Genomic DNA, 17,121 nt, shown 5'->3' on the forward strand with positions numbered 1-17,121 from the left:
GTAGGAACCGTAATTGTACACCAAATGAATTATTTTTATTTATCTAAAATTTATTTAGTCTGTTTTATTTAGTAAAACCATCAGTGGGATCTAATGCCATGAGCCATACTGATAAAGCTATTTTTTTATATTCATTCCCTCAATTAAATTACCTTCCTTATTAATTCTCAAAGGGTATTCTGAATAATGTCGCCTGTTTTATTTATTTTTATTTTTGTCCTTTCTTTAAGTGAAAGGCTTTGATTAGATTCTGAGTTCATGTGGGATATTTGTCAGGTGGGATTGTAATTTTTTTTTGTATCTTTGCTAATTTTTTCCCTTTGGCTGTCCTTCTCTATTAGAATACCATTGACATCCTCTTAGCAGATCATTGTCTTCCAAAATATGTAGTAATTGTGAATAACATATTAGCATTAAAAGTGATTGCTTTCCTTTTTTTTTTGTTTTTTTTTGTTTTGTTTTTGAGACAGAGTCTCCCTCTCGGCTCACTGCAACCTCTGCCTCCTGGGTTCAAGTGATTCTCCTGCCTCAACCTCCCAAGTAGCTGGGATTACAGGTGCACGCCACCACACCTGGCTAATTTTTGTACTTTTAGTAGTGGCAGGGTTTCACCATGTTGGCAAGGTTGGTCTCCAGCTCCTGACCTCAAGTGATCTACCTGCCTCAGCCTCCCAAATTGCTGGGATTATAGGCGTGAGCCACCGTGCCTGGCTGCTTTCCATTTTAAAGACACCTTTTTCCTGACCACACTTCTTCAGTTGTGGTCTTATTTCTTGCACCATTTGCGTTAGGAAGATTTTTATTTATTTATTTACTTTTAATCTTTTTTTTCTACAGCTGCTAGCAACTCTTGATTTTTTTTTTTTTTTTTTTTTTTTTTAGAAATGAGCTAACAAAGTTGCTTGACTCTCATCAGAAGAAAAACAGGCCTAGGAGTATAAGACACATTTAATGGAAAAGTATAGGACCAGCAAAGTAGGGAATGTTATTCAAGGACAGCTGTTTCATCAACAGCTGTTGTTTTTAAGGGTAACTTAAGATGTTTATTTATAATTTATGTTGATACAGAAGGAAATAAATTGATTATTTTCTTTCTACAAATAACCTTTTTCCTTTTCCTTTTCTAGCCTGCCCATTCAAGAAGTCGTAGTTGGGATGGCAAAACGTGTCAAAAGTCAGCTAATGTTAGCAGCATTTGGCATAGGAATTACTCTCCCAGACCAGAGTCGGGCATTGTTTCAGATGCCCCACGACTGAAGGAAAATCCAAGTACTGTGGGAGTGGAACGAGTGATTAGCACTAAAGGGTTAAATCTCCCGAGGAAATCATCCATTGTGAAAAGACCAAGAAGTGGTACGTATTTCAGTTTTGCAAAATGTTGGTGAATATTGGTCATATTTAAGAAATCATTGCCCAACGCAAAGTCGTGAAGATTTTCTCCTGTTTTCTCCTAGAAGTTTTATAGTTGTATTAGTCCATTTTCACCCTGCTGATAAAGACATAACCCGAGACTGGGCAATTTACAAAAGAAAGAGGTTTAATGGACGCACAGTTCCGTGTGGCTGGGGAGGCCTCACAATTATGGTGGAAGGTGAAAGGCACTTCTCACGTGGTAGCAAACAAGAGAAGAGTGAGAGCCAAGTGAAAGGGTTTTCCCCTTAAAAAACCATCAGATCTCATGAGACTTATTCACTACCACGAGAACAGTATGGGGAAAACGGCCACCATGATTCAGTTATCTCCCACCAGGTCCCTCCCACAACACATAGGAATTATGGGAGATGCAATTCAAGATGAGATTTAGGTGGGGACACAGCCAAACATTATCATTAGTTTTAGCTCTTACATTTTACAGTTTTAACCTGTGAGCCATTTTGAGTTAGTTTTTTTAATATGATGTGATGTAAGGATTATGGCTTTTTTTCTTACCTTGTATATATGGCTGTCCAATTGTTCCAGCACCCTTTGTTAAAAAGTTTTCCTTTCCCCATTTAATTGCCTTGGCACAGCTGTTTAAAATCAGCTGACCACATATATGTGGATCTTTTTCTGAACTCTGTTATTCTATACCATTGCTCTCCTTACCTATCTTTACATCAGACACACTCTTGATTACTGTGGCTTTATAGGAAATCTTGAAGTAGGGCAGCGTAAGTCTCTTAAGTTAGTTTTCTTTTGAAAAGTGTTTTTGGCTATTCTGTGTTTTTCACGTTTCCATGTACATTTTAGAATTTAGCTTTTTAATTTCTAGAAAAAAAAAAAAGATCAGGCATGGTGGTTTGCACCTATAACTGCAATGTTTTGGGAGGCCAAGGCAGGTGGATTGCTTGAGCCTGGGAGTTCAAGACTAGGCTTGGCAACATACTGAGACCCTGTCTCTACAAAAAACATTTTTAAGGCCGGATGCAGTGGCTCACGCCTATAATCCCAGCACTTTGGGAGGCCGAGGCAGGCAGATCACTTAAGTCAGGTGCTCCAGACCAGCCTGGCTAACATGGCAAAACCCCATCTCTACTAAAAATACAAAAAATTAGCCAGGCATGGTGGCACATGTCTGTAATCCCAGCTACTTGTGAGGCTGAGATAGGGCAATCACTTGAACCTGGAAGGCAGAGGTTTCAGTGAGCTGAGATCACACAGTACACTCCAGCCTGGGTGACAGAGCAAGACTCCATCTCAAAAAAAAAAAAAAGCTGTCAGCTGGTTATTCTCCAAAGCTGCAGCTTCCCTGCTCAAAGGGTCTTACTAGTTCAGAATACATTATCGTAAAACAAAAAATAAAAACAAAAGAAATTTTTTAAAAATTAGCTGAATGTGGTGACGTGTGTCTGTAGTCCCATCTATTCAGGAGGCTGAGGTGGGAGGATCACTTGAGCCTCGGAGTTGGAGGCTGCAGTGAGCCGAGGTCACATCACTGCACCCCAGCCTGAGTGATAGAACAAGACACTGTCTCAAATTAAAAATAAAAATTCTATTGAGATTTAGTTAAATCCATACATCAATTCAGAGAAAGTTGACATTTTAACAATACTGAGTTTTCTGATTCATTCATTTAAGTCTTTAATGCTTTGTAGTTTTCATTGTATAGATCTTAACATATCTGTTGTCAAATTTATCTTTACATTTCAGATTTTTGATGCTGCTGTAAATAGTATTTTCAGTTTTGTTTTCTAGTTGTTCATTGATGGTATATAGAAATACCATTGATTTTTGTGCATTAATCATATATTTGCAACCTTGCTCACATCACATATTAGTTCTAGTATCTCTTTTGTGGATTATGTAGGTTTGCTATATAAATGACTGTGTCGCCTGTGAATAAAGACAATCTTGCTTCTCCTTTTCCAGTTTAAATACCTTTTATTTCTTTTTCTTAGTATAAGAATCTGAGCTTGTTTTCTTTTGAAATGCCTGATTTCAAGATTATACTGCCTGACTTCAAGATTTCCTATGAGCCACAGTGTGTGATGTAACAGTGTGTCTGATGTAAAGATAGGTAAGGAGAGCAATGGTGCAGAATAATAGAGTTCAGAAAAAGATCCACATATATGAGGTCAGCTGATTTTGAACAGATGTGCCAAGACAATTAAATGGGGAAGGGAAACTAGAATCTCTAGTACAATATTGAACAGAAGTGCTGAGAGGAATATACTAGGTATTGGGGAAACGTGGGAATTTTTTCACCATAGAGGATGTTTAAAATGGAAAGAATGATTATAATTGCTTCCTTCTCTCTTAACTTCCTTCCCTCAGACATCTACATCAGTGAATGAAATAGCAACAATAAAAATAAAACAAAGACTTGCAAATTTTAGTTCATGCTTTTATTTTTCAAATTTAAGTATAGATTATACATATTCGGCCGAAATATCCTGATTCCTTATTAACCTAAATGATTTTCATGATAATTATCTCTGAACCTTTGTTTCTTCATATGAAATAAAAGGTTTTTGTGTATGTTATATAAGATAATATATACTTGTTATATAAGAAATACAGTGTACATACATCTTCCTTCCTTCCTTCCTTCCTTCCTTCCTTCCTTCCTTCCTTCCTTCCTTCCTTCCTCCTTCCTTCCTTCCTTCCTTCCTTCCTTCCTTCCTTCCTTCCTTCCCTCCCTCCCTCCCTCCTTCCTTCCCTCCCTCCTTCCTTCCCTCCGTCCTTCCTTCCTTCCTTCCTTTTTTGAGACGGTGTGTCACTGCGTCGCCCAGGCTGGAGGGTAGTGGCGTGTTCTTGGCTCACTGCAGCCTCCATCTCCTGGGTTCGAGGAATTCTCTGCCTCAGCCTCCCGAGTAGCTGGGATACAGGCGTCCACCACCACACCTGGCTAATTTTTGTATTTTTAATAGAGACGGGGTTTCACCATGTTGGCCAGGCTGGTCTTGAACTCCTGACCTCGTGATCCACCCGTCTGGGCCTCCCAAAGTGCTGGGAATACAGGTGTGAGCCACTGCGCCTGGCCTGTACATGTTCTTTCATTTTCTTCTGCTACAATCAAGATACGCTGTCCATTTTATGTAGATAGCTCACTATCAGCAAGTTTGCAAGTTCTTTATGTCAGACTAAGTCTACTTTTCTATAACTACAGTTTATCAATAGGTTTTGTCCCCTTTCTACACACACAAACACAAATACAAAACAAAAGAACTAGAGTAAATTTAATTCCTATTTCATATACCAGCCCTTCAGATGATTTAAAGATAGCCATTGTGACACTCCTAAATTTCTCTTCCAGGCTATTATGTTCCTTCGCCATTCAGGTTGTGCTCTGGATGTAATATAGGTTTTTAAGAATTGTGTAGTTGTTACAGTGAGTATGATTATTGAAATGTGGTCTGCTTACCACAGAATAAATATTTAGAATTGTGGCACTATTTCAGTCCTGTGCTTTTATTGTTGCAAACTAAGATTGCATTCACATTCTTGGAATCTGGCATTTTTCTGGAATTTGCTGAGTTGATAATTGATATTTGCCAGTTGCTGTTAAGCCAGGTATAGTTACATTTTAAACTTAAATGCGGGTTAACTCATTCCTTTTACAATAATCTTAATTCATTTTAGTTCATTGTTCTCTCTGTTAATTTTTTTGTTTGAATCTTTGTATTTTCTAATAAATGGATATTATGTATGTCATCTGGAAATTGATGAGTCTTAAAGTTTTGGTTACAGTATGTTTGCTTATATAATGTTTAACTGAATCACAGCAAATACAGAAATCTGGAGTATATGAGACAGACTTCCTTTTCACTAACAGTTGCCAGTAGTAGTCTTCCAGGCCTGCGCAACTTGCTGCAAATCCCCGTAACTAATATACAGTAGACATGGCTTTGCATTGTTGCTAGGATGATATGAGAGACACTCAAGTGTCTTGCCAAATTCAAGATATGCTTAATTTATGGAGTCCCCAAATAGCTATGCTAATAACCTTATTGAGAAAAAAAAATGAGGTTAATCTGGTGTGGCTTCTGAAAGCCTTGTTGGGGACCCTGGAGCACTTGTTTTTCTTCTTCTGCAAGGACTCACAATTCCATGCCTAATAAACAGATTTCACTTTTGCTGGGAATCAACATCTAATTTGCTGATACAGCTTTTTAAAAATCTGTGCCTTTTAAAAATTTGAGACATCTCGTTTCTGGTATTTTGGTAGCCCCAACCTATCTTATCAACTTCACAAAGATTACGGTAGTGTGCACTTACACCTCTGTGGGGAAGAAGCTGTTCAGACTCAGAATTAGTCAAAGTAATTCAAAGAACCTTTAGTGCTGTCTCTATGTACTTACCTATCTCAGACTTTAAACTTTTGTTATTATTTAGTCTTACGATTTATTTTAATACCACAGAATACATTTGACACACAGCAATCTTCTTGGGCCTCATAGTGAAGTAATAAGGATCAGAGCTACAGCACAAACTATTTATGACTATATGACATTCACAATATACATCAAAACCCAGAACACATAAACTGTATCAATAGCTGCTGGTTTTATTGGAACATTTTAACGATTGATCATTAACCATATATTTACATATAAATTTTCCTGGAGATTTTTTTATATTCAAAATTAGACCCTTAGTATAATGAATACATCACCACACAGGATTGATTATGCTCTGAAATTTTGATTTGGGTTATTTTAACATGAAATTGTATAAACAACTGATATTAAATCTTAAACTAATGTGTGAAATTATAAAATAGACCTAAGGGAATTTTTTTGAATCATCCTTATCCATAATGTTTTCTTTTCTGAGGCATAGTTTTAAAAAAAAAAAAAAAAGTCCTTATTTTTAGGACAATGGGATATAGACTGAAGTTAAGGCCAAATCTCTAAGTACGCGTGAAACAAAGGTTTACAGATAATTTTGTTTTTATTTAGAAGAGCTGTCAGAAGATGACCTGTTGAGTCAGTATTCTCTTTCATTTACGAAGAAGACCAAGAAAAATAGCTCTGAAGGCAATAAATCATTGAGCTCTTCTGAAGTGTTTGTGCCTGACCTGGCAAATGGACCTACTAACAAAAAGAGCGTAAGCACTCCACCTAGGACGAGAAATAAATTTGCAACACTTTTACAAAGGAAAAATGAAGAAAGTGGTGCAGTTGTGGTTCCAGGGACCAGAAGCAGGTATAGTTATGTCTCCAGAATGTTGTCTGTTGTATTATGTACTCTGTTGGTATTTAGTTTGTCTTTTTTTAAAATTAATTTATTTATTATACTTTAAGTTCTGGGGTACATGTGCAGAATGTGCAGTTTTGTTACATAGGTATACATGTGCCATGGTGGTTTGCTGCACCCATCAACCCATCACCTACATTAGATATTTCTCCTAATGTTATCCCTCCCCTAGCCCCCTACCCCGCCACAGGCCGGGGTGTGTGATGTTCCCCTCCTTGTATCCATGTGCTCTCATTGTTCAACTCCCACTTATGAGCGAGAACATGTGGTGTTTGGTTTTCTGTTCGTGTATTAGTTTGCTGAGAATGATGGTTTCCAGCCTCATCTATGTCCCTGCAAAGGACATGAACTCATCCTTTTTTATGACTGCATAGTATTACATGGTGTATATGTGCCACATCTTCTTTATCCAGTCTATCACTGATGGGCATTTGGGTTGGTTCCAAGTCTTTGCTATTATGAATAGTGCTGCAATAAACATACGTGTGCATGTGTCTTTATAGTAGAATGATTTATAATCCTTTGGGTATATACCCAGTAATGAGATTGCTGGGTCAAATGGTATTTCTGGTTCTAGATCCTTGAGGAGTCGCCACACTGTCTTCCACAATGGTTGAATTAATTTACACTCCCACCAACAGTGTAAAAGCATTCCTATTTCTCCACATCCTCTCCAGCATCTATTGTTTCCTGACTTTTTAATGATTGTCATTCTGACTGACGTGAGATGGTATCTCATTGTGGGTTTTTTTTTTTTATATATACTTTAAGTTTTAGGGTACATGTGTACAATGTGCAGGTTTGTTACATATGTATACATGTGCCTTATTGGTGTGCTGCACCCATTAACTCATCATTTAACATTAGATATATCTCCTAATGCTATCCCTCCTCCCTCCCCCCAATTGTGGTTTTGATTTGCATTTCTGTAATGGCCAGTGATGATGAGCATTGAATAAACATTGAGTCTAGAGGGAAGCAGGTGTAGAACCTGCCTTAATCTGATTACAGTTTTATCATGTATTGTCTTAGTTCTGACATAAACCCCTTTAACTTCCAGTACTTTTGTAATCTCTCCATACAGAATCAGAATAAAAGAGGATTGTAGCCCCTATTATTAATTTTGCTTTACAGAAATTCTGTTTTTTGGGGAGTTCCCTTCCCCTTCTTTTTTTTTTTCCACTTTTTTGTTTTCTTTGAGGGCTTCATACAATTTTGCAAAGTATTTTCAGAAATATATTCTAATGTAGATGACTGTGGAGCCATAATATTAATTGAGAACCTGATGCCATGCTAGGTGCTATAGTTCAAAAATGAGAAAGACAGTTTTTGTTTTTCAGAAGCTTGTAGTCCAGTTGGAAAAATAAATACATAAACAAAAATCTTTCCATACAGTATGGTGAGTACAGAGATAAAGGCATGAATACGGTGTTTTGAGGGCGTTCAAGGGGCATCTAATGCTGGGGCAATGGTTGGAAAGGGTAAGAGGGAAGGGATGAGTGTTGGGTGTCCCTGCCTAGGTTTAAATGACAGGTGAAGCAGGCAAAGACCAGCACCAAGTACCTTCCCAGTACAGTCAGACAGCTTGAGGAAAGGTGTAAAGATGGGGGGCAGCATCAGGCCCAGGACAACTCCTTGCTGTCTGTCAGTGCTGTGATGACCTCTGCCAGAATTCAAGCTGGGGAAAGGTGGGTGGTGAGGGGGGCAGAAATAGGCAGGAGACCATTCACTGAAGGCTTGTATGCCAACGTGGCAACTTTTAGTCTTCTTTAGAGGCGATAGAAACATTGAGAGGGTCGCCAGGCATGATGGCTCACGCCTATAATCCCAGCACTTTGGGAGGCCAGGTGGGTAGATCACCGGAGGTCAGGAGTTTGAGACTAGCCTGGATGAATTGGGGAAACCCTGTCCTTACTGAAAGTACAAAAACTAGCTGGACGTGGTGGTGTGCACCTGTAGTCCCAGCTACTTGGGAGGCTGAGACACGAGAATTGCTTGAACCCGGGAGGAGGTTGCAGTGAACCATCATGCCACTGCAGTCCAGCCAGGGTGAGACAGAGCAAGACTCCGTCTCCAGGAAAAAAAGAAAAGAAACTTTGAGAGGGTTTTAATCAGGGGAGGTGGTGTATGATTTGATCTCTGTTTTAGATCAACCATTCTGAGCGCCCCGTGAAGAGTGGGTTCAAGAGGGCCACAGATGGGGCACAAGGACCAGTTGGGCTGTTGCCATAGTCCCTGGGAGCAATCATGAGATTGTGAAGAGTCAGTTTAATTTGTGGGTTAGGAATTTAGAACCTGGAGTCAGGCTCCCTGGATTTGAATCCTGTTGTGTTCATTATGAGATGTGTGACTTGACAAGTTAACTTCTGGGTACTTCAGTTTTCTCCTTTTAAAAGTTGGGGCTAACAATTATAACAGCCTTAGGGCCGATGAGAGGATTAAATGAGTTACTATCAGTAATGCCCCTAAAGCAGTGCCTTATAGATAGATGATAAACATACAGTAAGTAACTCCTATTATGTTGACTTTAGATGGTGGTGCCACAACATGAAAAAGGAAATGTAAGTGTCAGAGTGATCTAGGCTGATAGAGTAACACTAAGAGAGAATAGTTACCAGCTCCTGTATTCCACTAGAAGACTTCGAATGAATAGTCTTTGTTTTTCAAGTTTTTTATTTTTTTATTTTTATTTTTACTTGGGATGGAATTCCACTCTTGTTGCCCAGGCTGGAGTACAGTGGCACCATCTTGGCTCACTGCCACCTCCGCCTCCCAGGTTCAAGCGATTCTCCTGCCTCAGCCTCCCGAGTAGCTGGGACTACAGGTACCCGCCACCATGCCCACCTACTTTTTATGTTTTTAGAAGAAACGGGGTTTCACCATTTTGGCCAGGCTGGTCTCGAACTCCTGACCTCAAGTGGTCCACACACCTTGGCCTCCCAAAGTGCTGGGATTACAGGCGTGAGTCACCACACCCGGCCCTGTTTTTCAAGTTTAATAAATCAGGCAGCAGTCAGCTTTGTCTAACCATGATGATGGGAGATGAGCATGAAGGAATGAGCCACTGGTAGTTTCTTAGTCTCACCTCAGGTGATATTTCAAACCCTTCTCCCATGGAGTCTTCTCAAGGAAACAGTTGCAATACAATATGATTAAATGATAGTTTTGATTCGTCTTTTGCTAGTCACCCTTGTTAAAGGTGCTTGTTAACAGTGGAATGATGAAAAATTGGCCACAAAAATGGAACACAGTGTTCTAGATAATATACACTGATTGGGCCGGCCGCAGTGGTTCACGCCTGTAATCCCAGCACTTTGGGAGGCCGAGGCGGGCGGATCATGAGGTCAGCAGATCGAGACCATCCTGGCTAACATGGTGAAACCCCGTCTCTACTAAAAATACAAAAAATTAGCCGGGTGTGGTGGCGGGCACTGGTAGTCCCAGCTATTTGGGAGGCTGAGGCAGGAGAGTCACTTGAACCTGGGAGGCGGAGGTTGCAGTGAGCCAAGATCACACCACTGCACTCCAGCCTAGACAACAAAGCGAGACTTCATCTCAAAAAAAAAAAAAAAAAAATACACTGATTAAAAAGTTCTAGAAAGTTGACTTCTCTCACTTGGAACAGTTTTTCTAGCTTGGTTTTGTTTTTGCGCTGGGGTGAGAGTAGAGTGTCCCTGTGCTGCTGCTTCATGTTGAGTTCTGCTTTGGAGACAACAAACGAGAATGTTTGTGTGTCTCTGCAGGGCTTGCTTATTTAGTCATTTTAGAAGCTTAAGGAACTCTTCAAGTTTGAGACTGCACATCACTGCTTTATGTAGTTTAGATGTTTCACTAGTAACTTGTTCAGAGGGTGCATTAAGAGATACCTACAGAAATAATTTTTTCTCTCTGTCAGCTTTCTGTGAGAAATAATTATCAGGAGTAAGTCAGTCTTCGATGTATCATTTTATGGCTTACATTATACAGCAACATCTGATAATGACTAGACAGGGTTAGGCTCATGCCTATAATCTCAGCACTTTGGGAGGCCGAGGAGGGTGGATCACCTGAGGTCAGGAGTTTGAGACCATCCTGGCCAACATAGTGAAACCCCGTCTCTACTAAGTATACAAAAATTAGCTGGGCGTAGTGGCAGGTGCCTGTAATCCCAGCTTCTCGGGTGGCTGAGGCAGGAGAATAGCTTGAACCCAGGAGGAGGAGGTTGCAGAGAGTTGAGATCACACCCCTGCACTCCAGCCTGGGTGACAGAGCGAGACTCCATCTCAAAAAAAATTTCTTTTAAAATTAACTGGATATTATTATATTAGTTTTCAAAGTTAATTTTCAAGGTAATTTTACATGTTTTTCTGTTTCTCACAATATTATGAGATGCACAGGATTGATGCTATCTTCACTATTTGAAGTTAAGAGATTGAGGCTCTGAGAGGTTAAGCATTCTCAGAGTTGTGTAGTTAGTACTGGTGATAGGAAGATTCCTAGTCACAGTTGATATAATGGATTGGAAGCAGCGTACTGTCCAATAGGCCTGGATTTGAATTCTCACTCTGTCATCTTTTTAGTTGAGTCATCTTTCACACACTGTTCACCTCCCTGAGCCTGTTTCTTTATAAAAGATGAATGATTATATACATAAGCCTGTTGTGAAGGTAAATAGAAACTCTGCGTATCAAGCACCTGCCATAATGCCTAGTCATTAATATATGTGCAAGCTTTCATTACCATTCCTCTCTTTTTAATAGAATGCAACTAAAAGGAGATACTAAACATATAAAATATTGTCACCAATTTGCCTGCATTTTGGAAGCCTGCTTTAAGTCTTAATTATTTTTATTACGTAGGTAGTTATCACAGAGACATGCCAGTTTTATTTTTCGAGATTGGGAAATACAAGTCAATTAAGTAACAGTATAGGCCAGTTGGGAGGAAGTAGCCATGAACTGGGAAGGGTTCTGAGTTTTAATTCTGTTTGTTGCTAGCCAAGTAATTTTATAACCCTGGGCATTGTCACTATCACATCTCTTACCTGTGAAATGATATGTAGGAGAATAGTTGGGCATCATAGGAATTGCTGTTGATTTAAAAATGAATTTGTCATCATATCTAGGAGCTCATGTTTTCTGCTTACTGAAAAGCCTAGTAAGAACTTTTCTTCCATGTACTGCTTCCTGCCCCCTCCCCATACAACTAATCTAGGGATTTGGTGAAAGGATACAAAGGATTTTTACTCTCTAGCATTTAGTAAATATTCTGTCCATTATCTTGGATTTGAACTAATGCTTATTAAGGAGGTAAATTCTCTTTAAGTTTTATATTTATCTGATCATGTACACTAGGATTTTTTTAAACCTAAAAACTCTCCTTACCTCCTCAATAATAATACTGATCTTTCATTTTTATTGGAATGTTTTTTTTAAAGCTGCTATACTAAATAAGTAATACCTCTTTAGTAATATAGAATTTAATGATTGATTTGAAAGAAAATCTTAACCTGTATATTTAAAAGAGTATAGAAGTTTATAGGGCATATAACAAGCTGGTAGATTAGTATACTACTACAAGTTCCCAGATGGTGTAATGCTAGGAACAAAGCTAAGATGAAGGGTAAATAGCTAATTTCTTTAATTTTGCTTCCTACAAAATATGAGAGAATAGTTGTAAATTGTCCTTTTGGTTGCATATTTCTGTATTTGATCATATGTTTGACCATCTTTTAGCCCCATCCTAGGTACTGTGGAAGATACAAAGACATGGAAAGTACCTACCCTCAAAGAGTTTATCTTCTACTTGAGCGTTTAAAAGTTTGGGGAAAGAACACCTATATGATGATTAGGTATAAATAAAGTACAGAAGTTCCAAATACATGTGTATATAGAAGACTGCTTTTAGAAAGTCCTCTCTAGGCCGGGCACTGTGGCTCACGCCTGTAATCCCAACACGCTGGGAGGCCAAGGTGGGCGGATCACCTGAGATCAGGAGCTTAAGAGCAGCCTGACCAACATGGAGAAACCCCATCTCTACTAAAAATACAAAATTAGCTGGGTGTGGTGGCGCATGCCTGTAATCCCACCTACTCAGGAGGCTGAGGCAGGAGAATCGCTTGAACCCGGGAGGCGGAGGTTGCAGTGAGCCAAGATCCCACCACTGCACTCCAGCCTGGTGACAGAGAGACTCCGTCACAAAAAAAAAAGAAAGAAAGTCCTGTCTAAAAATTCATTGTATAAATAGAATTCTAAATGTGTGAATGTTGGCATATCAAAATTTGAATTTTGACTAAAATTTAAGATTTTTTATGCCTTTATGAAATTAGGTATTTATGAGACTTTAAAAGAAACTAATTATTCCATTTTGAATCTTGACACCCCTTGAGAAAACTCTAAAATACTTATACTTACTTATTGTTTCTATTGCTTTTTTTCTGTTAGGTTTTTTTGCAGTTCAGATTCTATTGACTATGTATCAAACAAAGGGAGCAGCCAGCCTCTGGATGAAACTGCTGTCACAGATAAAGAGAACAACCTGCATGAATCAGAGTATGGAGACCAAGAAGGCAAGAGGCTGGTTGACACAAATGTAGCACGTAATTCAAGTGATGACATTCTGAATAATCATATTCCAAGTGATCATATTCCAGACAAGGCAACAGTGTTTACAGATGAAGAGTCCCACTCTTTTAAGAGCAGCAAATTCACAAGGACCATTTCACCATCCACTTTGGGAACACTAAGAAGTTGTTTTAGTTGGACTGGAGGTCTTGGAGATTTTTCAAGAACGCCAAGCCCCTCTCCAGGCACAGCATTGCAGCAATTCCGAAGAAAGAGCGATTCCCCCACCTCTTTGCCTGAGAATAATATGTCTGATGTGTCTCAGTTAAAGAGCGAGGAGTCCAGTGATGATGAGTCTCATCCCTTACGAGAAGCGGAGTGTTCTTCACAGTCCCAGGAAAGTGGAGAATTCTCACTGCAGAGTTCAAATGCATCAAAGCTTTCTCAGTGCTCTAGTAAGGACTCTGATTCAGAGGTAAGTCAAATCCTGAAGGCTTTGTTTTCAAATTTATATGTAAGAAAAAATAGGTTGTTACTCAAATAATTGAGGAAATTTTTCCTACATGTAAATGATGAGCTATATTAATTTTTTTATTCTAAATTCTACTGTGCAGAAAGTTCACATTTTATTCATTTGAAGGACTTCTCTGTACCTTTCACATTTTAAACTCCAATACATTTAAATTAACTGTATATTTCCTGAATCACTGTATGTTCCATTGGTGAGTATCTCAAGGTGTGCCACAGTTAAAACCTAGGCAGAATGGTAATCTGTGAAATGAAAAATTAATTTCAATTTACTGTTTAAATCCTTAATATGCTCTTAGATTCAGATAACATTTAAGACCTTGTAAGGGGCCAGGTGCGGTGGCTCATGCCTGTAATCCCAGCACTTTGGGAGGCCGAGGCGAGTGAATCACTTGAGGCCAGGAGTTTGAGACCAGCCTGGCCAGCATGGCGAAACCCTGTCTCTCCTAAAAATACAAAAATCTTAGGCAGGCATGGTGGTGGGCGCCTGTGATCCCAGCTATTCAGGAGGCTGAGGCAGGATAATCGTTTGAACCTGGGAGGCGGAGGTTGCAGTGAGCCGAGATTGAGCCACTGCACTCCAGCCTGGGGGACAGAGCAAGACTGTCTCAAAAAAAAAAAAAAGAAGAAAAAAAAAGAGACCTTATAAGGAAATAGCCCTGTTAATGCAATGGTATCCATCTTAAGTTTTAGTACTTCAGAAATATATTTTCATTTACTCTTCTTATTCCTGCTAAACTTCTCCTTATGACAAGACAAAACAGTAATACAAGTGTGCATACTGGTCTAGAAGACTCTCTGTTTCTTTTACTATGAACCTCCATCTTTATCTCGTCTTTTTCATTTCTACTTCATACTGCATCTTCTCTTACTGCCACTTGGGTACCACGGCAGTGGCTATCTTGAACATCTTTCATAAAAACATCACTGTCAATTTGTGAGGATATTAAGTCTGCTGAGCTCCTTTGGGGTTATCTTTTTTATATTTCCAGCATGCATCTTACTATGTCATTTACTTTGGAAGCATTCAGCCATGTTTTCCTGAGAAGCCTTATCGGTTTACACTGTAGGCTGGTAGAACTCCACATTTTGTCTTCTGGGCCAACCTTTTTTTATATGCTAATGGTTATAGAAATGTGAATCCTCCTCCGCTAGCCACGCCCCCCCCAAAAATAAACAAACTAAACAAAACTAGGAATAATTTATGAAGTCCCCTCTTGCTGCCAGATGTAGTAAACTCCTACTAGAATAGTTAATTCTCAAAGAATTTGATGCTGACAGTTGACATAAAAGTGATATAATCTTTCTTTAACTGAGAAAATGTTTCAGAAACCTGTGATGCCATTGGGGCATCATTTTGAATATCAGTTTTTATCCTATAGTTCAGAAGAAAATGCTTCAATATTCGAGCCTTCTGTTGGTAGTTCACTGTGAAAAGCAACAACCATAGATTCTGTGTTGAGTTCATTGACCATATTTGAGGTTGAAGTCTTCTTAGGACCTTCCTTGTGATCTTCAGGAAGTGATTTAGCCCAGAGTCACCAATACTGTTAGCTATGAGCAAAGAATGTTAGAGTTTCTGTAAGGTATAATACAAGTTAATGGAGTGCTTTTCACTATTGAGTTTTTTATTGCTCTTTTTTTTTTTGTTTTTTGTTTTTTGAGTCTGCTCTGTTGCCTAGGCTGAATTGCAGTGGTACAATCTCGGCTCACTGCGACCTCCACCTCCCAGGTTCAAGCAATTCTCCCCCCTCTGCCTCCCAAGTAGTTGGGACAACAGGCATGTGCCACCATGCCCGGCTAATTTTTGTATTTTTAGTAGAGACAGGATTTCACCACGTTGGCCAGGCTGGTCTCGAACTCCTGACCTCAAATGATCTACCCACCCACTTTGGCCTCCCAAAGTGCTAGGATTATAGGCATGAGCCACCGCACCTGGCCTCATTGTCCTCTTTTATTTGACTTTCATGGGAATGCAGATTATAAGAGAACTCTCCATCTATAGAAAAGTCTTATCTGATAGAATTGGGGGCAGAGGGTAGGTCTGAAAGTCATTGCTAAAGGTGAAGTGCATTTAATACAATACTACTCCACTTGAAAGTGGATGCCTTTTTTCTCTTTGAAGTTGAACATGTTACATGATTAAAAGAAGGGATGGAGCTGCACCAGTTCAACTGATTTTAGCTAGTAAGATGAAAACTGTTAACCACATGTGTGTAACACAGCGTCTTTACAGAAGACTCTTGTTTTATCTGACTCAGCATTTTGACATCCTCTTCTAACAGTTCAGAAAAGACTTTAATTTTAAATAGATATTTTATATAATTTACCTCTCCAGCTGAAACATCTTGTTACCTTCTTCAATGAAATTGGCAAACATCATCCTTTCCATATTAGTCATTTTCTTTTATTAATTCTATCCCATGTTCTTATTTATTTTCCATTTTGTTGAATATTGGTTTGTTGTCATAAAAATTCTACAGTAAAAATCTAATTTTATTTTATTTTTTGATCTGGGGACTCTAGGAATCTGATTGCAATATTAAGTTACTTGATAGTCAAAGTGACCAGACCTCCAAGCTACGTTTATCTCATTTCTCAAAAAAAGACACACCTCTAAGGAACAAGGTAAAACATTTATTTAATTTTTTTTTAATTTCAGAAGCAGTGTATGCTTACAACTAGAAAATGAGAAATACAAGCAGAATTAAAAATCAAAATACCTGTAGTCTCATTTATATAAAAATGTCTACTTTAAAACTTCATGCTTGACTGTAGGTATTTAAGTTGTGAAACTTATTTTCTCTTGCAGTGTATATGAAAGATCATTTTCCATGTAATTTTAGTCATTAATGTAATGACTTTATAATATGCAATTATATAGGTTTGGCCAATCCCCTTATTTTTGTCATTTATCCTAAATTTTTTTGCGCTAGCAAATAATACTGCAACCAAGATCTTTTGGATAAATATTTGAGGACATACTCTTGATTAGTTTGTAAGGATGAATTGCATGGAATGGTATTACTGGTCCCAAGGCATGTATGATTTAACATTGATATATACTGCCAAAAGGCCTTCTAGAAACTGTGTACCCATAATAAGCTAGGTTTGTTAAATCAAAATGTATAAATATTTGTGTTACTACATAGTAAAGCATATTTTATATATTAAGCACAAATTAAAGCATATTTTATGTATTAAGTGTTCTTATTCATCAGTATAAAAACTTAATCCTAACAAAAGATGGATAAAGGTCATAAACAGGTCACAAAAGGAAAAGTACAAATGGTTGATTAATATATGTTTATATATTTATATATATGTTTATATATTAATATATGTTTATATATTAGTATATGTTTATATATTA

At 38.4% G+C, this 17,121-nt stretch overlaps 1 protein-coding gene across 2 annotated transcripts in view; it reads left to right on the top strand.

Moving 5' to 3' along the window:
• The window catches only part of EXO1 (exonuclease 1), a 41,087-nt gene that overhangs the window by 15,717 nt on the left and 8,249 nt on the right, over positions 1-17,121 (top strand). For both annotated transcript variants that reach the window (XM_032136349.2, XM_058430834.1), the window contains 4 exons: positions 1,128-1,353; positions 6,381-6,627; positions 13,101-13,695; positions 16,275-16,376. In XM_032136349.2, coding sequence (XP_031992240.1) covers positions 1,128-1,353; positions 6,381-6,627; positions 13,101-13,695; positions 16,275-16,376 — 1,170 coding nt within the window. The remainder of the gene's footprint in view (positions 1-1,127; positions 1,354-6,380; positions 6,628-13,100; positions 13,696-16,274; positions 16,377-17,121) is intronic.

This window comes from Hylobates moloch, unplaced genomic scaffold (genome assembly GCF_009828535.3).
Source record: "Hylobates moloch isolate HMO894 unplaced genomic scaffold, HMol_V3 SCAFFOLD_18, whole genome shotgun sequence".
Lineage (NCBI taxonomy): Eukaryota > Metazoa > Chordata > Mammalia > Primates > Hylobatidae > Hylobates > Hylobates moloch.